The 20,297-nt window shown below is 56.1% G+C and overlaps 1 protein-coding gene across 1 annotated transcript in view; it reads right to left on the bottom strand.

Moving 5' to 3' along the window:
- Positions 1–2,272: 2,272 nt before the first annotated feature.
- Positions 2,273–20,297, bottom strand: part of SLC9A1 (solute carrier family 9 member A1) — a 49,797-nt gene continuing 31,772 nt past the window's right edge. The window contains exons 2-12 of the mRNA XM_007120361.4: positions 15,205–15,665; positions 11,890–12,140; positions 10,756–10,973; positions 9,584–9,786; positions 7,568–7,657; positions 7,023–7,093; positions 6,731–6,904; positions 6,382–6,496; positions 6,128–6,229; positions 4,737–4,809; positions 2,273–4,115 (exon numbers count right to left, since the gene is read on the bottom strand). Of these exons, the coding sequence (XP_007120423.1) occupies positions 3,775–4,115; positions 4,737–4,809; positions 6,128–6,229; positions 6,382–6,496; positions 6,731–6,904; positions 7,023–7,093; positions 7,568–7,657; positions 9,584–9,786; positions 10,756–10,973; positions 11,890–12,140; positions 15,205–15,665 (2,099 nt within the window). The 3' untranslated portion in view covers positions 2,273–3,774. The remainder of the gene's footprint in view (positions 4,116–4,736; positions 4,810–6,127; positions 6,230–6,381; positions 6,497–6,730; positions 6,905–7,022; positions 7,094–7,567; positions 7,658–9,583; positions 9,787–10,755; positions 10,974–11,889; positions 12,141–15,204; positions 15,666–20,297) is intronic.

Below are 20,297 nucleotides of genomic sequence, written 5' to 3'. Positions count from 1 at the left end.
AAGGCCACATCTGGAATCCAGAGGATTCACTGGGTACCTCTCAGATCTCCCATGTCTAATAACAACAGTGGGAAACGGCAACCCAATAGGCCAAAGACCAATAAGAACCTGAACCGCATAGGAATAGACTTAGGACACACACACACACACACACACACACACACACACACACACACACACACACACACACACCTGGTAAAGAACCAGATCAGCCAAAGTGCTGGCAGCTGGTGAGAGGAGCATGGAAGGGGTGGAGGAAGAAGGCGTGACTGCTAACTCAGCCCTCGTGACCAGCTACAGAAGCGGGGCTGGAGCAGGTTTCTGCTGTTATCCCCGCTCTGCTGTCTGGTTGAAAGAGCCTTGATGATGACTAAGTTAGGCTCCAGGTGAGTGTGAGCCTGGAGCCTATGGTGAGTATGATAAGGATATGGTGGTTGATGAGACTGTTCCCTGTTAGGGATGAGCTTTCTTTACCCCTTAATCTTTTTTAAGTATTGAGGTGAAATTCCCATAACATAAAACGACGCATTTTAAAGTGAACAGTCAGTGGCATTTGTGCAACCATCACCATGATCTATTTTCAAAACTCTTTCATTACCCCAAACAAATTCTGTAACCATTAAGCAATAGGAATATGAGTTTAACAAGGACAAGAGGGAATGGTGGGGGAGAAGGGGGGGTAAGGAATTGCTCTGCTTGGATACACTGTCTCCCCTCTAAATCCAGTCTCCCCTTGTTCCATTCCTGGAAGGCTGGCCTCTGTGGACTACACTCAGTGAAGTCACTCAGGCGCCTCCGCTTTTGGCTTGCAGATGGTTCTGACCAAGGGGGGGCACCAGCAGGATCAAAGTCAGAATATTTATCCCCTGGCTCCCTGTCTGGCAGAGGCTGTGTTCTGCTCCCCATGGCTGCAGCCCCAGCAGGGCATCCCCCACGCCCCCAAAGTAACAACTCCCTCCTTTTGCTCTTCAGGTCTAGGAGTTGTAACGGCTTCCTGTAATGTGAACCCCCTGGGTCCCATCCCTGGTAGGTTCCCTTAACCCTGCCCATACCTCTGTAAAGAATTCCTTAGTTAGGGCTTCCCTGGTGGCACAGTGGTTGAGAATCCGCCTGCCGATGCAGGGGACACGGGTTCGTGCCCTGGTCCGGGAAGATCCCACATCCGCGGCTGGGCCCGTGAGCCATGGCCGCTGAGCCTGCGCGTCCGGAGCCTGTGCTCCGCAACGGGAGAGGCCACAACAGTGAGAGGCCCGCGTACCACAAAAAAAAAAAAAAAAAAAAAAAAAAAAAGAATTCCTTAGTTAAAGGCTCTTCAGTAACCCTTTGAGTGTACCATCCGTTTCTAGCTGGGACACTGATACAGAAATGGATGGTGTGGTCCCTCCGTATGGTCCTTTTGGCATGGACCACTTCAGATTTTATGGATCAAACCAGCTCTGTTCACAGGTCCCAGTCTGGGCAAAGGAGATGCTTTCCTCCACAAAGCAGGTTCCAAGGGTACCGGGGATGTGTACCAAAGGCCTCACTGCCCTCTGGCGGTCAGCTCCTGAAAATGCACCTCAGGGATCCAACCTCAGCTGAACTCAGCCCACTGGGCACTGGTGCTGAGCCCATTTCACTCCTGAGCACGTTTCACCCAGGGGTTATTGTCCCCACTTTACAGCGGAGAGCCTCTCCATTGCCCTTAGTATAAACCAAAATCTTGACCATGGGCTGCAAGGTCCCATCTTCGCCTCCCCTCTTGTCACTCTCTGACCCAGCCACATCAGCCTTTCCTCAGATCCTACGGTGTTCCCACATGCAGCTCCCAATTAGAACATCTGGGCACTCTCTGAAACCTTCTTCACCTGGTTAACCTCAGCTCATCCTGTAGTTCTATCCATCACTTAGGAAAGTCCTTCTCATCACCCCTTCCTCCCCTCACTGTCATTCTCTCTCTCTCTCTCTCTCTCTCTCTCTCTCTCTCTCTCTCTCTCACACACACACACACACACACACACACACACACACACGGGTTTTCCTGGTAGGACTGATTAATGTTGCTCTTCCCCAGAGGCTGAAGGAGCCTGAAGGCAGGGAGCGTCTTGCTTTGCTCACAGCTGTATTCCTGGTGCTGGACCCACAGTAATAACCACACCAGCCCCTGACATGGATTAAGTGTTTCTCTGTGCCAGCCATTGAGCCAAGTCCTTCGGGCCCCTGGGCCACCCTCCTCCCGCAAGCCCCTGGTCCCCAGGGAGCAGCCCTCGACTCTATCAAAAACTCACACGGATTTATTAGAATATGAAAAAGATTCGGTTTCTTCTGTACAGGCGGCAGAGCGGCAGCAGCTGTGATGGCTTTGAACGTGGTTGTCAACGTCACCCTTGCATGGTGACTCCTGCCCAAGACAGCACTTACATGGAGAGGAGGGGGGACAGATGAGCACCCACTGCCCAGTCCATTGGGAAGGGGGACGCTCTGACTATTGCACAATCCTGGGGAAAGGAGTACCCTTGGGAGAAGGACAGACACCAGTAGGCCTGGGCCTGGCCCATGGTGGCAGTGGGAGTAGGAGTGTGTGCCTGTGAGCAAAGGCCTCTGGGGGCCCAGGACTCAGCCCACCCACCAGCCCTGGCCGGTGGGAGATGCTCAGGGGAGGCCCCTACCCTGAGGACGGGGCTCCACAGCAAGCTGGGTGCAGTGCTTATAAGAGAGGTTCCAGGGGCCAACGGGGGAGGGGAGAGGGATGAGAGAAAGAACAGGCCAGCGGGAACTGAGGGTCAGGCCCAAGAGAAAGAAGGTGCCAGGAGGCCCGGCATCTGTGAGTTAGAGAAAATCATGATTAGGGTGTGTATGTGAGAAGGTGAGGTCATTTCTGAAATCAGAGCCCTGGGGACAGAGGACTGTTTGGGGGAGAGTGTTGGGCAGACAGGCACAAATGAGGATGGGTAATGCTCCAGAGTAGGATGGCTGGAGCTCTGTTCAGCTAGAGGTTTTCAAAAATGTTTTAAAAACAGGAATGCCCTCTGTGCAAATAGAATCATACATGGAAGTGTGAACAAACAAAACAGATAAAAAGGCAGCACTTTCTGGAGCCCCTGACAGCGGCCCCTGAAGGGCCCAGTGGTCCCTGCTGGAGCACAGTTTGGAGAGCTGAGTCATATCATCGTCCAAAGCGCCCCAGCTCCAGACAGAGCTCAGAGATGCCCTCAGCCTGCAGCTCTGAGTAAGGACAGGTCAGGTGGCTGGCCAGGGTGACAGAGCTGGCAGGAGGAGGGTGGGACGGCCATGGGTCACTGATCCCTCCCCCAGTTAGATGCCTGGTCCCCTAGTCTTAACGCTGTTAATGGAGGGCCTGGCCTAGGCCAACAGAGGCCTCGGCTCCTTCCCTTTTCAGGAGGGACCAAGGCTGAGCCAGAGGCTCTTTGGTTAGAAACTAAGATTGACTTCAATGAGGAGGGTGACAGATTGGGAGGGGGCCCTCCGAGGTCTGGGAAACTCAGAGGCCCTGGTCTGGTATGGGAGAGAGCTTGGATCAGGAAGGGCAGGGTTTGCCTCAGCCCAGCAGGTCTGCCAAAGGACTGGGAAGGCAGTTCTGGTGGGAGGGAGGGTGCTTCCCAGGAGGCAGGGGGAGCCGTGCTGCGGTGGGGGCTATGGGCCCAGCTGCCATGCGACGGGGAGGGGCGGGGCCAATCCAGGTCGGGAAGGACGAGGGGAGCCCCGCCAGCAGACCCCTGCTCTGGTGGGAGAGTCTGTGGTGGGACGGGCACCGCCCGCCCGCTGGCCCCAGTGCTACTGGCCCTTGGGGATGAAAGGCTCTCCCTCCCCAGGCTCAGGATGGGGGCCTGGGTCACTGAGGCAGCGCTGTATCCTCTGGGCGCTGGGGCTGTCACTTGGCGCAGGGGTGAAGACGTCGTCGGTGCCTGGAGACGAGGGCTCCTTGGTCCGCATCATGATGCCCCTGTCGCTGTCCTCATGGTCCTCCTCGGCCACCCTTCCTGGATCCCGGCTCAGCCCCAAGACCTTGCCCTTCAGCTCCTCGTTCACCAGGTCCACAGACTCGGGCGACTGCGGGGAGGCTGGGTCGATGGTGATCACAGGCAAGTCGGCCTTCGGCTCATAGGCCAGCGGGTCTGGGGACAGAGAGCCAGGCACAAGCTGGCTTCTGCCCCTGAGCCCTGCCCAGCGTGCGCCCCACCTCAGCCCGTGCTAGCAACTCCTACAGAACCTCAGCAATCCTGGCGCGCTTCAAATCACTCCACAGGGGCCTTTCCAAGCCCTTGTCAACACAGCAGATTGCTTTTCTTTCCCTCGGACTGGGGTCTGAGAGGTAGGACTGTGTTCCCCTCCCCAGCCGTGGGGCTCCCATAGGAGTCCCTCCTCAGACCAAGAATTCAGGATCCCTCCTGAGTCACCGGGTCCTGGAAGGCCTGCCCTTGTTTTCCCCACATGCTGGTGATCCCAACGGGGCAGCCGCCTCCAGCCTCCCTGCCAGGCACCCAGCTCCTCAGCACGAGCCCCACGTGGGGTGCTCTGTCTCTGGGGAGGACAGCAGGGCCACTCTTCTGCCCCCTTTGGTGAACCCCCAACTCTACCCGATGTAGGAGGAGCTTGGGAGGAGGTCAGGGAGGGAGCAGCCCGTCCTCCCTGCAGGCTCTCTGAGGCCCGTTCCTGTTGGAGCCCCATCCTCGAGATGATGGCACTGTGTGCCCAGCCTTGAGCCCCCTCGCCCAGCACCCTACGCCCTGCCTTACCTGAGCCAATGCGGGCCCGCGACATGGTGGGCGAGTCCAGCTTGTGGGCCGGCACCGTCAGGTAGTTGTTGATCTGACAGAGGAAGAGCAGACGGGGGTGAGCATGGGTGGCCCGTCTGGACGGCACCCAAGGCCAGTGGCCACACCCTCCTTTGGTGTGTCTGGGGTGCCCGCTCCCCCTCTGCACGGGCCAGTGCTAGGTCCTGAGGGCTTGGCCCAGCCTCTTGTCAAGCTCTGCAACCTCCGGGGTGGCCTTGAACACCACCCTCGCTGCCCCGCCCCTCCCACGGTGACACTTGCCCAGACTCTAGCTCCAGCCCACATCTACCCCTGAGGTACAGACCCAGAGAGTCAACTCAGGAGTGTCACCTGGGCCCTGGATGGCCCCCAGGTATCTCAATGCAACACGCTGAAACTGAACTCAGCTTCTTATCTTCCTTCAAAAGCTGTTCCTTCCTCGGTGTCCCCTCTCTCAGGCACCACTCCCAACTACCCCAATAGAAGGCTAGACATGACCCCTGACTCCTTTTCCTCTTCCTTCAGTCCCACCTCAATCTGGTGACCAAGTCTTGCTGCTTCTACCTCCTAAATGTCCCTTGAATCTACCTGCTCCTTTTCTCCCCCTGCCACTGCCCTAAGCTGGGCCACGCCCACTGCTTCCCATGTCGTTCCCTTGCTTAGAACCCTCCTTCATAACTCTCCACGCCCTTGGAATAAAGCCCAAACCCTTACACCATTAACAAGCTTCCTGGAAAGCTAAGCCTCCTCAGTCTGTGGTCAGCAACTTATGCACAGCTCCTTCCTTCCGCCTGGACCTCCCTCTGCCACACTCCCTCCCCTGTGGCTCTTATTCCTAAGCATACCCTGACCACTTCCTTGTTCAAGGTGCTCAGGGCCCCTTGCACTTCCTGTCCTGCACGGGCTACTGCATGAGACGCTCCGTAAGGGAGGGACTGGGCCCATTCACCACTGGATTCACAGAGGATACTCTGCTGCTTGGCACTTAGGAACCACTCCACAAACACTTCCTGAACAAATGAATGAAGGCATGTGTGCCTTGCTTTGTGATTTTGGACAGGTCCCTTTCCCCTGAGCCTTAGTCTTCTCACTAGAAAATGAGGGGTTAGAGCACATGGATAGACTCTTCTAGCTCTGATGCCTGAGGACACAATGGGGAAGGGGGCCTCTTTGCCGCTCTGAGTGGGGAAGAGGGAGAGAAGGCAGCTTTCTGGAATCCGTCCTGGGGCTCAGCCTTTGAAACAAGTGGAGGAGGCCAAAAAACCAGATCCGAGTGGCTCTATCTCCAAAAGGGCCTGGTGGTGGCGGTGCAGGAAGAGGAAGAACCCAGGCTCCCGGAGAAAGGTGGGAGCCAGCTCCAGTCCCAGACACACCTTCTGTTCCAGTTGCCGGGCCTTCTGTCTCTGGAGCAGCATCTGGTTCCAGGCCTCCTCGTAGGGGTCTGCCACCAGCGTGTGTCTGTTGTAGGACCGCAGCTGTGGAAGGAACAGTTGTCAGGCAGGGCAGGCCCCAGAAGCTGGGCCTGGAGGGGCTGGGCGGCTCTGGGTGTGTGGGGTGGGGCTGGAGCAGAGAGGGGGCGGAGGGGCTCCTCTGCTGTAGGGGGGCCGGGTGGGGAGCAGCTCCTCACCCGCTGCCTGGTCTTCTGCAAGTTATTCCTCAGGATTTTGCGGATCTCCTCTTCCTTGTCCTTGGACAGTGCTGGCAGGATGCGCTCGGCAGGCAGGGACTTGGGGTGGATGTTCCTGGGATAACGGGGCACAGATGAGAAAGCTCCTGGGGCCCTGGGGCCTGCTGGGCTGGGCCAGAAGGGTCTCCCGGGGATGGCCGGGGGTCGGGGGGCCCAGCCTCAGGTCCTCAGTGTGGCCCTGCAGCTCACCCGCCCACCCCGGTAGGACGCCCCAGGGGGCCTGCTCCAGGTGGGTGTCGAGGGGTCAGTGCGCCTGCAGAGGCTGCCAGGGTTGGCCACTAGCACTCACTGCATGGAGACGGTGGAGACGGCAGAGGGGATCTTGCCCATGCCCCCACTTTCCACCAGCTCGATAGCCTGCTTCATCTCCATCTTGTGGTAGAAAGCGATAAGCTGGGGCTCCTTGGAGCGCTCGCCAGCTATCAGACACTTCTTCACATACTTCTTATTAAACCGATTGAGCCTGGTGGGAGGAAGGAGGACATGGATGAAGCCACCTCCTGGGATGGGTTGATGCCCAGGCCCCGGGAGACCCTTACCTGCCCCTCCCCACCCTCCTGCCCACAAGGTCTGCCACCTACTTGTCCTTCCAGTGGTGGTGGCCGTAGTGGCCACAGATGTCCTCGATGCCTGTCAGAAGGTGGTCCAGGAACTGAAACGGGCCCAGGGCCAGGTCAAGCCTTACTACTGGGCTCCTCCCCTACCAAGACTTCTGAATGGGCGCCCCCCTTCCACCCTAGTGCAGCTCTGCTCAGCCCAGCCCTAAAGTTCCAGGACCAGCCAGGAGGTGGCACCTATACCTCACTCATCCTGAACCCCAGGGAAACCTCAAGCTCTCTGGCCACTGGGGCCCGGCTGGGACCCCTTCTCTGAACCCACTTGTGCCGATGCCTGGGATAGGTTTCTGCAGAGGCAGAGATTGTGTGACGCCCCTTCCTCAAGTACTCGGCTGCTCCTACCACACCTCCCTATGGTGTGACCTGGTGACTTCAGGAGGCTAAAGGACCACCCGGGCACTGGGATGAGGGAGGAGGGGCTGACTGAGGGCACGGACGTGAGGCCTAGCTGCTCCCCAGCTTCCGGAGCCTCCTCCTGCAACACAGGGCCCAGGCCCAGCTTCCAGTACCTGAGTGTGGATCTCCTCGTTGATAGAGCGCTTCGTTTCTTGCTTTTTCTTCACAGCCAGAAGGTCTACCAGGGGCCGAATGGTCATGCCCTGGAGGGCAGGTGGGTGTCAGGCACTCTAGCTCTGCTACTCTGGCAGGGAGGCCACAGAGGTCCCCCACCCCAGGGTCCCTGAGTCTGGGATGCCCTCTGCTCTGAGGTCCCCAATCTCCCAACCTCCCAGCAGCACTTATATAAAGCAGGTCCTTAAGGCCCACTTCTTCCCAAAGACACAGCCAGCAGTTTCACAGCCCATCCAGCCGAGTGACTCACACACAGGCATCTAGCCCAGGTCAGGGGTCAGAGGGCCTGGGTTCAAGTGTGAGCTCCACCACAGATGCGTTCTGTCACCCCAGGGAAGTCAGGCCTGGCTAACAGGGAGGACCACCTCTGCTCTGCCCCCCTTGCAGGACTGCCACCCAGCGGGACCTAGTAAGAGCAGCAGCAACTAATTTAACCGCACACTTGCCATGTGCCAGGACCAACTGTGTTTTACTAGGATTAGCACTTCAATACCCACAATGACCCTAAGAGGTAAGCCCATTCGTTATCCTCATTTTACAGATGAGAAAACTGAGGCTCAAAGAGGTTAAGTAACTTCCTGAGGTCTCAAAGAAGTAGTAAAGCTGGATTCAAACTCAGGCAGGGAGGTCCCTACCTCAAAGCTGCTTTCATTAAAAATGGGCTTGGTAGGGCTTCCCTGGTGGTGCAGTGGTTGAGAATCCGCCTGCCAATGCAGGGGACACGGGTTCGAGCCCTGGTCTGGAAAGATCCCACATGCCACGGAGCAACTAAGCCCGTGCGACACAACTACTGAGCCTGCGCTCTAGAGTCCGCAAGCCACTACTGAAGCCCGTGTGCCTAGAGCCCGTGCTCCGTAACAAGAGAAGCCACCGCAATGAGAAGCCCGCGCACCACAACGAAGAGTAGCTCCCACTAGCTGCAACTAGAGAAAAGCCTGCACGCAGCAACTAAGACCCAATGCAGCCAAAAATAAATAAATTTATATTTTAAAGAAAGCGCTTGGTAAACCATTAGCATACACAACTGCAAAGTCAAGGTGATAAAATATTTTTGAAGATGGAAGCAGGGCAAGATGACAAAAGAGGCAGTCCCCTCTCCTTTTAAAGGACAGAAAACAAGTCCAGCCCCAGGAAGTTTCCTCTCTACTGTTTTTTCCCGAGAAGTCAATGATGTTTCCCATCTAGGGCCTGGCCAGGATTAGTGTCCAGGAAAGATGGAGGGGATGGTAGACAAACAGAGGCCCAGACAGGGTGTTTCTCACTTGCCCAAGGTCACAGGTCAGATAAGGAAAAGCAATTTACATCATCTCAGGCTGGGCTTCCTTGGGGACTCTGAGGGCAGTGAGGCTCTCAGCTAAGTCTGGGTTGTTTAAATGCACAGGAATCACGGCCAGCAGGCTGGAAGGATTCTTCAGGATCATCCAGTTCAGTCCCCTCACTTCACAGATGGGGATCTGAGACCCAGAGATGGGAGGAGAGTCTTTCCCGGGGTCACACTGACAACAGCAGAGCTCTGGCTAACTCCAGACCTCCTGCTGGCCAGCTCGGGGACCTTTCCAGTTCCCCATGTTGCACTATTATTCCCATTTTACAGATGCAGAAACTAAGATCCTAAGACATTAAACCACTTCCTAAAGCCCCTACAGTGAGCATCATGGGCCTGCTGACTGGACCCACTCCTCTTAATGCTATCTGGATTCCTAACTAAACTAGGCAGCGGTCTGGTTACTTTACATTCTGATTGGTCACTTTTCAATGACGCATGATCACAACTCTCCCTTTACAATTTAGGACACTGGGGCCCAGAAAGGGGGAGTGGCTTGTCCCTGTGATAACTGCACTAGTTATCAGTGGAGCTGGGACTAGAACCCATGGGCCCCCTCTTGGGTCATGTGCTTCCTCTTTCCTGGTAGAGTCAGGGTCCCCAGGCAGGGCTGCTCCACCCTGTCCAGCACCTGCACAAAGACGGTGAAGAAGATGACAGTGATGATGGCCGTGAGGAACAGGTCACACATGGGAAAGTGCTTCTTGTCCAGCAGGTAGCCCAGGGAGAAGGCGATGGCCCCTCGCAGGCCCCCGTAGGCAATGATGAACTGGTCCTTGGGGGTCAGCTTCACGATGCGGAACTTGTTGATGAACCAGGTCAGGCCCAGCACGCCTGCCGGGGAGCGGAAGAGAGGGGTCAGGCTGTCCCAGGCCCTCCTGGCTTCTGCAGCAGAGAGACTTCTCTGTCTGGAGGAAGCCTCCACTAGTAAGCCCACCCAGCTCACTCATTTCTCGGGTCCCTCAGCCCAAGATGCTCCAGATCCCTCAATCCAAGAGCTGGGTGGATCTTCAATTTAAGGGGTTCCCTCAACCTGGATATATTTTAGAGACATTACAGAGGCCTCCAGTGGCTGGAAGTTAGGAGGGGGATGGGAAAAGAGATGGCCACAAGTTGATACCTATTAAATATGATGGGTACATGGATCTACTTTTCTGTGTGTTTGAAATCTTCTGTAATAAAAAGTTATTTCAGAGTCCAATCTCAACCCACAGAACCAGAATTTCTGGAGGATGAGGCTCAGGATTAAAGGGGTTTTAAGACGGTGCAGCAAGTAAATGCGACACCCAGACCTAACCTCAGAGAGGAAGTGAGATCCAGAGCGGGGAAGCCATGCAGTCACTGAGGTAATGTGTGCCTGGCAGGTGAAGCAGCACCCAAGGGCCTAAGGCCTGGTCTCCGTGTGTACCCCAGGCTGGCAGCAGAGGTTGGGAGGAGCTGCAGGGAGCACTTGGAAAGTGCTAAAGTCCAGACACTCACAGACCTGGCTCCGTGGGCCTCGGTCCCCTCCCCAGACACCGACAGGCTCAGAATCACAGGGCTCCTGAGGCCCCTCCACTGGCACACCATGGCTATCTCCCCAGAGATCACGGATGCACCTCAAGCACATCCCTCTCCCCGCAAGGGCCCCTCATGGCCCCAGCACTGCAGACAGCAGGAGTGGGGAAGCCCAGCCAGGAGCCAACCCCAGCCCCTCCACCCAGCGCACTTCACACACACACACACACACACACACACACACACACACACACACACACACACACACACACACACACCTCCCCTGGCTCGGGCCCGGGACCTCACCCAGCACTCGGGCGATGAGGCAGAAGAGCAGGGTGCTGATGACAAAGGTCCAGTTCCAGTGGTGGGAGCCGGCCACGGTGGAGACGCCGAGGAAGATGAAGATGAGGGTCTCGCTGACACTGCTCCACATCTTCAGGAAATACTTGATGGTCGTGTGGGACTTGTGGGAGATGTTTGCCTCCACGTAGGGGCGCATCACCACTCCCGAGGCAATGAGTCTGGGGTCAGGGAAGCACGGGGTTCGGGCTTCAGAGTCGAGCTGCACCCTCCCAAAGTGCCTCCACTGCCAGGGAGGCGGACAGGTGCCCGTCTCCTGAGCTCCCCTTACGAGTCAGACGCCCCTGCGGGCTTCGCACACCTGTTCTCACTCAATCCTCTCACCCAACCCTGTAGACACAGGCATATTCTCGCGTTTTCCAGACGAGAGATCTGAGACTTGTAGAAATAAAGTCGCCTGCCCACGGCCACACGGCCAGCGAGCGGCAGAGCTGAGACGCAAACGAAGGGCTGCCCAGCTCCTACGCCTGCGCCTTCTCCCCGAGGCCGTGCTGCCGCTCCACCTTACAGAAGTCAAGTCTGCGGCCTCGGGTTTCTCCCCCCGAGGGTGGTGTGCCTTTAACCCGTGGGGGTCCCCACGGGGAGCTCTCTTCCGGGCAGCAGCCCAAGCCCTCCCAGCCTGGTGCCCACACCTGGGCCCCATTCCTGCTGGCCCAGCCTCCTCGTCGTCACGCCCCGTGCCCCAATCCGGTCCCGCCTCCACACTTCCAATGGCCTCCCGTACTGTGAGCACCTTTGCACCTCACTGCCTCTCCACACTCCCCTGGCTTCAAGACCCATCTGGGGCCTCAGGACCTCCAGGACCCTCACTTCAAGGGAAGCCTGGAGCCTCCCTGCTGGGGCTGCTGAGGCGGGCAGCAGGCGCGAGTGACTGTGTCCGGCTACCACCAAGGGGTTCCCTTTGCGACAAATGAAGGGAAGAAATAGCTGGGCTGAGACTTTCCAGAACCTTAAGCTCAGGGCTTCAGGGGCAGCTCCGGGACCTGGAGTCTGGATCTGGGGGCTGGGTAGCTCCCTTTGACCCTACAAGCCTGGGGAATCTGAGTTGGCAGCCCCCCACGCCACACCCAGACTCACGCCATGATGCCCGACAGGTGGAAGAGCTCGGCTGACAGGTAGGCCATGTAGCTGTAGAGGAAGACGAAGAGCGGCTCGATGACGCGGATGTGGGAGGTGAACCGGGAGGTGAAGGCTGCGATGACCCCGTAGACCACGCCCACAAACACCCCGCCCAGGGACACCACGAAGAAGCTCAGGAAGCCGAGGACGATGTCCACGATGCCCACGCGGTCGTAGTTGGCAAACTCCTCAAAGAGGTGGTACAGGACCTAGGAAGAGTGCACAGGCTGGTCGGCAGGATGCCCCACGGCTCCGTGGGGCCCACCCAGGTGATCCTATCCCCTCCGCTGACCACGGCCATGCGGTAGCAGAGAAACCCTAGCACCAAGCAGGTGCCCAAACCACCGGCCTCAGGGCCAGAGGGTCTTCGGGCCTGCAACGTGCTGCGCAGGTAAAGAGCACAGCTCTGCGGCCAAACCACCTGGGTTGAAATTCTCGCTCTGCCGTTCCCCAGTTGTATACGTGGGGCAAATTACTCAATCTCCCCGTGCTTTAGTCTTCCTGACCAGAAAATAGGGGTAATGGTACCGACTTTACAGGGCTATTGTGAGATTAAATTAGTCGATGAAGGCAAAGTGCCTATCACAGTATTAGCTGCTACTGCACCAAGTTCGCCTCTCATATCCTTGCCTGGATTTCGGTTTTTCCTTCAGCACAAAGCAGGGGAAGTTCAGATAATGAACTAGGATAGGACTTAACCGCTGAAGTTTTCTGAAAATATACACGACTAGGCCATACATACCCCACTTGGACTGTCTGGAAGTGGGGCCCAGAAATCTCTGCTCAACAGGTGGTTGCAATGAACCACCAAGTTCAGGCACTGTGGGACTAGAGGCTCTCCATGGCTTCCCCACCTCCGGGCGGGGGAAATAAATCGTCATTTTAACACTACCATCAGACTTTACGTGGCACTTCATACACTGTAAAGCCCTTTGATTATGGTCATCCTGCTCGACACACTACAGCGTGAAGAGGCAGGAGAGTTAATGATGCTTGTTCCCTTGCTAAACTTAGGCTCAGAGTAGTGAAGCGACTTGCCAGACGGCGCCCAGCCCAGGAACAGCAGAACTGGGCCTAGAGCTTGTTCCCTGACAGCAGTGGATGGGGCCTCCCTGGGGATTCAGCTTGGAGGTTCTGCCCCCTCTTAGGTGCTGGCTGCTTGGCCTGCTCCTAAACAGCTCTACCTAGATACCAGCTGGGGAGTGCCCAGGCCTGGGGGACGCTGAGGGAGTGGGGAAGAGGACCTGAGGATCCCTGAGACAGAACCCTCCAAAGCCCCCAGTACCTGGGCCGCACCTGCAAGCAGGGCACCTTTGCTCCAGGGCAAAGGCCTGAGGCCACTCAGCTTGGGGCAGCCTTCAGCTCTACCGTCTGGAAAATGGGGCACTCACACCCATGCCCAGAACTCTAGAAAGGGACTGACTGGGACTAGGCAGGAAGGGGAGATGCCAAGCACCGGCCAATCCCCGGTGCTTCCAGGACGCAGCCGTCTGGGAGACAGGGCAGGGCTCTGGTGAAGGACAGCAGTGCATTCTCAGCCCTGGGCTACCTAAACTTACTCCTGGCCTGAGGAAATTCATGGGTCCCTAAAGTGCACCACCTGGGCCAATGGGACAGGTATAGAGGGCAAGGTCCTCCTTTCTGGCCTGGTACCACTGTCACTGGGACTAGAGAAGCACAGTAGCATACTGGTAAGCGTCTGGACTCTGGACTCAGACTGTGTAGATTTGAACCCCAGTTACATCATTTATCAGCTAATATGACCTTGGACAAGTTCCTTAATCTCTCAGTGCCTCAGTTTCCTCACCTGGAAAACTGGGGGAAATTACCATTTTCCCCTAAGCTAAGCTCATGGAGTTTCTGTGCAGATTAGATGAGACAATACATATTCCGACAGGAAGCACTCAGTGAACACCAGCGATTACCACCAACGCTGCCACCGTCTTGGGGAGGTGTGGCCGTGGCGCAAGGTGGCTGGACTGAGGTATCCACTTTTGCAAACATGCCCCGCTGCTCCCCAGTAGGCCAACCTGAACCCCAACACCCAGATCCTCTGGGGAGGGCTTCGTCTCTGGCACCCACCGATTTTGCAGACATCAGTGAGTGTGACTCCTATCAGAACCCCGGGAGGATGACAGGCTAAGCACTGCAATGCCTGTTACAGATGGGGCAACAGGCTGGTGTGGTAACCCTGGGCAAGAAGAGACAGAACGGACGCCAGCCTCCTCAGGTCAGGCTGCTGCTCCACCAGCCTCACGAGGAGCTGACAAGGGTGGCAGGGAAGGAAGAGGGCGAGGAAGCCAAGGCTGCCAGCAGCCGACCACCACCGTCTGTCACTTCTTTCAGGTGCGGCTTCCTGAGGGGCTGGGGGGGGAAGTGGGCGTGTGTGTGCGAGCATGCACACATGTCCTTGTGTTTTCCTGTGCGGGCAGCTGCTCTCTGAGGGGTCCAGCTAGGAGGGGGGTGTAGGTGTTTTCACAACACAACGTGAGTGTGCACATACACGTATCTGTTTCCTGAGGAAGCCTACTGGGAGGAAGGGTATGTGCAAACATATACAGCCTCGTCACGTGCAGACCCTGCAGTAGGGGGTGTCTGTCCTCGCTAGACCTGGAAGGAAAGCGCTAACTACTCTGCCACTTTGCAGCTGTCAAAGGTGAGGCCCAGAGAGGTACAGTCACTTGCCTAAGATCACACAGTAAGGAAGTGGCCAACCCAAACCAACCCACTTTACTTGTCACTTTCTGGAGGTTTTAGAGGCAAGGTCCCCTTCCACATTTGCTGCCCCCAAACTCTGCACAGATTAAACTCTAACTTAAGACACAGCTAATGTGAAAGCTGAAATGCCCCTCAGAGACTAAATGGTCTATAAAGGGTAAACTGAGGTACAAAGAGGATAAGTAATTTAACCAAGATCACACCACAATCCATCAGGGACAGAGCATATGACCTGGTAAGGCCAAGAGCTCAGGCCCTGGAGTCAGACAGACCTGGCTTCTAATTTTGGTTCTATCATATTCTAGCAAGTTATTTAACTTCTTTGAGCCTGATTCCTCCTTTGTAAATGAGAATAATAAGCACCTCCTAAGGTGGTCATGAGGATGAAATGAGATAATCCATGTCCAGTGCCCATCATGATGTCCGCACACAGCAAGCAGGAATGGACATTTGCTATCTTATTACTATCATTAGCGGGTGGATGTGGGATTCACTCTGGACCTGAATTCGGATCTGCGTCTTGTGTGCACGTGGGTGTGGTCCCTGCCCCCTCACCACAGTGACGGCGTCATTGAGCAGGGACTCCCCGAAGACAAGGATGTGCAGCAGCTCATTGATGTGAATTTCCTCGAAGACGGCCAGCACGGCCACGGGGTCCACGGCTGAAATGATGCTGCCGAAGAGCAGGTTTTCCAGGAGGCCGATGTTGTTGATCTGCTCGCCGCCCACCAGGCACACGGCGTACATGAGGCCGCCCAGGAAGAAGGCATTCCACAGCGTGCCCACCACAGCGAAGATCAGGATGGTGCCCAGGTTCTCTGTGAACTGCCGCAGCGGCAGGAAGTAGCCCGCATCCAGGATGATAGGCGGCAGCAGGAAGAGGAAGAAGACGTCCGACTGCAGGAAGGGGGGAGTCTCGCCCACGCCCTTGATCAGGCCCCCCACCAGCAGCCCCACCACGATCAGCAGGCAGCTCTCCGGGACAATGCTCGAGATGGTGGGGATCACGTGGAAACCTGCAGAGGGTGAGAGAACGGGAGGCGTGCGCTTGCGGGGAGCAAGGAGAACAGAAGGCTGGGGATGGGGTTGGGGACGAGGAGGGCAGCTGGTGAGAGGGGCACAGGCTTGGTTTCAGAGGGCCGCTCTGTTAACTACCTGAGCCTCAGCTTCCTCGCCTGTAAAACAGAGCTGATGATACCAGCCTCAGAGGGTTGCTGTATAAACTAAGTGATGATGTTGTTAAAGTGCTTTTTGCAAAGGATATACAGATGCTATCCTCTGTCACTGTCATATAGTAGAAAGAAGCAGCTCTGTATGCCTCCAGAAAGCAGAAATTATACACTGATTACTGAGGCTCCAAGTACCTCCAAGTTCCCTGACCACTCTGTCTTCCCAGGTCAGGGTAGGAGTTCTTTTCTGGTGCCTTCCCCTCTCACAACTTCTATCTGCAATCCTAAGGGCATTACCTACACCTGAACCCAAGTCACTTTCCAGGCACAAGTTCAGGGAGACAGATGTGAGCTCAAGACCAGGCCTAACAATCCAACAATTCTGTCTGAGGGAAGACAGCCAGTTCCTCATCATGGAGGTATTTAAGCAAAAGGCAGACAATGGTTGGTGGGGAAGTGACACAGGAGATAGGAAGAAGCACAGAGGAGTCAAAGAGTATCAGTGCAGGAAGGAACCTGGGGAATCATACTGCCAGGGGCCTGCAAACGTGCAGAACGCACGCAGCAACTTCCAATCCCAGACTCGTGTGCTTTCCTGCTGAGCCCAGAGAGCTGCTCAGGAAGCCGACAGCAAAACATCAGTTTTGCATGTGAGACAAAACCTGTTTGCCACCCTGTTTCTAGCCCAATTCCACCCACTTTAAAGACAGGGCAACTGAAGCACAGAAAGGGGAAGGGACTTGCCCAAGGTCACACAGCAAATCAGTAGCAGAACCAGGACAGAACCCAGGTCTGACTCAGAAGCTCCCATCAAATTCTGCAGTTCTTTAAGTCAACCCCTCCTTCCTCCCCATTAAGGCATAAAATGCCCCTCTGCTTGAGACCCATCAACTATCTCCCCAAGCCAGGTCCTGACCAGCAGTAGCGGCAGGTCACTCTCTGCGGCGGGCCCCCCTTGGTTCCAAACCCAGAGCTGGGAGGTAGCAAAAATCCCTTTCAGAGAGGGCACCTCTCAATGCTATGGGTTTGGCTATGGGTTTTTGGTTTGTTTTGGGCGAGGAGGTGGGTGGAGAAGACCTGGGCATCTAGCTGCATGTCAGGCACATAACCCCCAAGGTCCTCTTGGTTAAGAGGGTCTGCTTGACACTTTGCTCAAGGTGAAAGCTCTTGCTCTCCTCCCCTCCTTAGCCCGTAAGCTCTGTGCAGGCAGATTCCATATCTGTTTACGATTATATCTCCAGGGCTGGGGACACAGGAGGCACTCAACAAGTATCTACTGATCTGAAAATGCAAAGGGCTTGGCCAGGACCCACATGATTCCCGATAACCTGTTTGGCCAGGTCTCTGCTCTCTTCATCCCTGAGATCCTTGGGAAGGAAGAGGAACATCCCTCCCCATGCCCAAAGCCCTCCTGCTCTCAGGTACTGATCTAGGTGGTGCCAGTACAGCTACAATTCAAGACTCAGTACACTCTCTGGCCCAGAACCTTGTCACAGCGCCAAGCACCCAGGAGATACTCAAAACATGTTGGAAAAGACGCATCTCCATCCTAGGCCAGGAGACTTGAAAACAGACCTGACCAAAAGTCACCTCTTAGCTAAAAAGGCCCCCTCCCCCGTCCCGTCTTTGAGCACCCTTCAGTAACCCTCAGTGTTCACCCGGCTGGTACACTGGGAAAGGTAGGTCAGGTTGAGTCCGAGTCTCCCTTGATCACTTGCTAAAAGGTTAAAGTCCAAACTCAGCACCGCCTCCATCATCTGATCTTGCTCATGTCTCATGCTCCCCGCTCCCCACTGTCAATTTTTTTTTTTTTTTTTTTTTGCCACGCTGTGCAGCTTGCGGGATCTTAGTTCCCTGACCAGGGATCGAACCTGGGCCCATGGCAGTGAAAGCACCGAGTCCTAACCACGGGACTGCCAGGGAAGTCCCCACGCTGTTTATTCTTATGTTTCAACCTTGACAAATTCCTTGCAAATGAGCTACATCCTCTTTTGCCTGCAGAACTTTGCGTAGTCTAGTTTGCTTCTCCAGAACACCATTCCTGTACCTCTACCCCCCACCATGTGTGGCTGACACCATATCCTTGGGGAGACAGGACAGCATGTGAGTTTGGGGAAGCCAAACGCAGCCAGCTGGCCTCCACACCCCTACCCCCCACCCCTGGGAGCTGAGCACCCACGGCTGCCTCAGAAGAAGGCAGAGTCTAAAGAGACAGCCCAGGGCAGGTGGAGGACAGCTTCCACCTCCACCTAGCATGTTAGGCTTTGAAACTGCCTCACCGCCCTCTCTGCCATCATCCAATCCACAGAGCTTTCCTGGCCCCAGGAAGTGCCAGGCAGTGCACGGAGACCCAGAGACAAATAAGCCACAGCCCCGGGGTGGCGGGGTGGGGGTTGGGGTGTGTGTGTGTGTATTTGTGTGAAACAAGCCAAGAACAAGAACATGAAGAACGTTCATTACTCCTAAAGGTGCATCAGGAGCCAGGCCCTGAGCAGGGAGCATGGCACATGTCACCTCTTTAGTCCTCACAACAGCCCTGTGGGATAGGTATTGTCCCCTTTTGCAGAAGAGACAGCTGGGGCTCCGGCAAAATTCAGTAGCCTCCCCAGAGTCTAATGGAGGAGTTTGACTCTAGCTCAGAGCATCTTACCTTCTTCAAATAAGCCACCCCCCAGAGTACCTGCGGCTGGAGCCCTGCTCCCGGAGCAGATCCTCCCAGGTGCTCCTGTGCTGGCCATGCCTCTCAGGAAGCAGAAGGAACCCCGAAGGTGAGGGAACGGGGTTGGGGGGGGGGGCGGGGGGCCCAGGCTGGGGAGGGAGGTCTGGGATCCACTCTGGCTCCTGGCCTGCGGGTAGGCGGCACATTACTGGAAAGCAGCTTCAGGGGGAGGGGGTAGATTCTGTCATCAGCATGGTGGAAAGGGGGCCTGAGGGCCTGTTCTGGCGTGTCCCTCTCCCAAGGCCCTGACTCCACCCTGTGGAGTCCCCACCCTGTACCCCTGAAGAGTCCCCTCAAAGCGTAGGAAGCTTGCTGACACTGAGTGAGGTGAAAGCCGGACAGCTGGGTTCCTGGTCCCCTCACAAAGGCCCAGCACTGAGGCAAGACTTCAAGATGCCAAGAAATGAGGCAAAACTTCCAAGGCTCGAACTTGTGGCAGTGGTGATGTCACCAGGATGGAATCAGGGGTGGGGCAGAGGCAGTTAGAATCAGATCCAGCGCCGTGAGAGGTGAAACAGACCTTGGAGACCATCCAAATCCTCCATTACACGGTTGGGGAAACTGAGACTCAAAGAGAAGCGGCGACCTGTCAGTGGTCACGACCAGTCCCACCACGAGAACCCATGAAGCTCCAAGTCCAGTGATCGCTCAAGCCACACGGCCTCCTTCAGGAGCACCCAGGCCTCCCAGAGCAAGGACAGGAGGAGAAGGTGTGGAATTCAACATCCCCGCCATGGGGCGAACCCGCCGACACAGGTTGGGGCTGGCCTCCCTTTGATGTGAAGAGGCTGGGGGAGGGGAGAGGTGTTTCTCACTCTGTCCAGTGTAGGTGGCAGTTGGGCAACTGGGGGCACTGTGGGAACACACACACACATACATACATACTCACACACACTCTCACTCTCTGACACACACACTCTCACACCCACACTCACTCTCTCACACACACTCACACACGTACTGACACACACACTCGCTTTCTTACACACACACATGCACACAATCACCCACATTCTTGTTCTCTCTGACACACATACTCTGACAAACACACACACTCACCCACCCTCTTCTCCTTCTTACACAGACACACGCACATACTCTCTCTCTGACACACACACGTAAACAGAACAGGCACTGGACTAAACTTCAGATTGATGAGGGGCTCCTGGTCCTCTGCAGCCTCTCTGCTCTCCACCATGAGAACATTTTATTTACAGCTCCTCAGACTGTCCCCATCTGCTGAGACTGGCGCGGTGGAGTAGGCAGGCGAGGCTGTCCCACATCACCCTTGGTTGCCGGGGTGACCAGACACCCCAGTCCCACTTCCCGAATCTTTCCCCTGCCCTGGCGGTCCGAGGAGACTGCCGGGAAGAGGGGCCTCCTTGGCCCACCAGTGCCGGGTCACCGGGGACCCAGGGGCACGCGATGGGCTCTGCCGCCCTAGTTCCAGGCCTGAGGACTGCTCTGGGGCTGCAACTCGGCCAGGTCCCAAGGGGTTCCTGGTTGCACAACAATTCTGTTTCTTTAACTCCCACTTCAACTGCCCCAGCAACCAGTCTCAACTACAGTAATGAAAGGTAATACCTCCCAAGGAAAGCCTGGCACTCTGTAGTTTACGGCAGCGTGCTGACACGTCTAACTTACCTGCACCTCACCAAGCTCTGGGAAGTCACAATGACTATCCCCTCATTTTAGAGATGAGGAAACTGAGGCACAGAAAGGTGAAGCAACTTGCTCAAAGTCAAGCGGCTGGTAACTGA

The sequence above is a fragment of the Physeter macrocephalus genome, unplaced genomic scaffold, assembly GCF_002837175.3.
Source record: "Physeter macrocephalus isolate SW-GA unplaced genomic scaffold, ASM283717v5 random_351, whole genome shotgun sequence".
NCBI lineage: Eukaryota > Metazoa > Chordata > Mammalia > Artiodactyla > Physeteridae > Physeter > Physeter macrocephalus.
The sequence above is the reverse complement of the archived record's forward strand: the minus strand, read 5'-3'. Positions and strand labels throughout refer to the sequence as shown.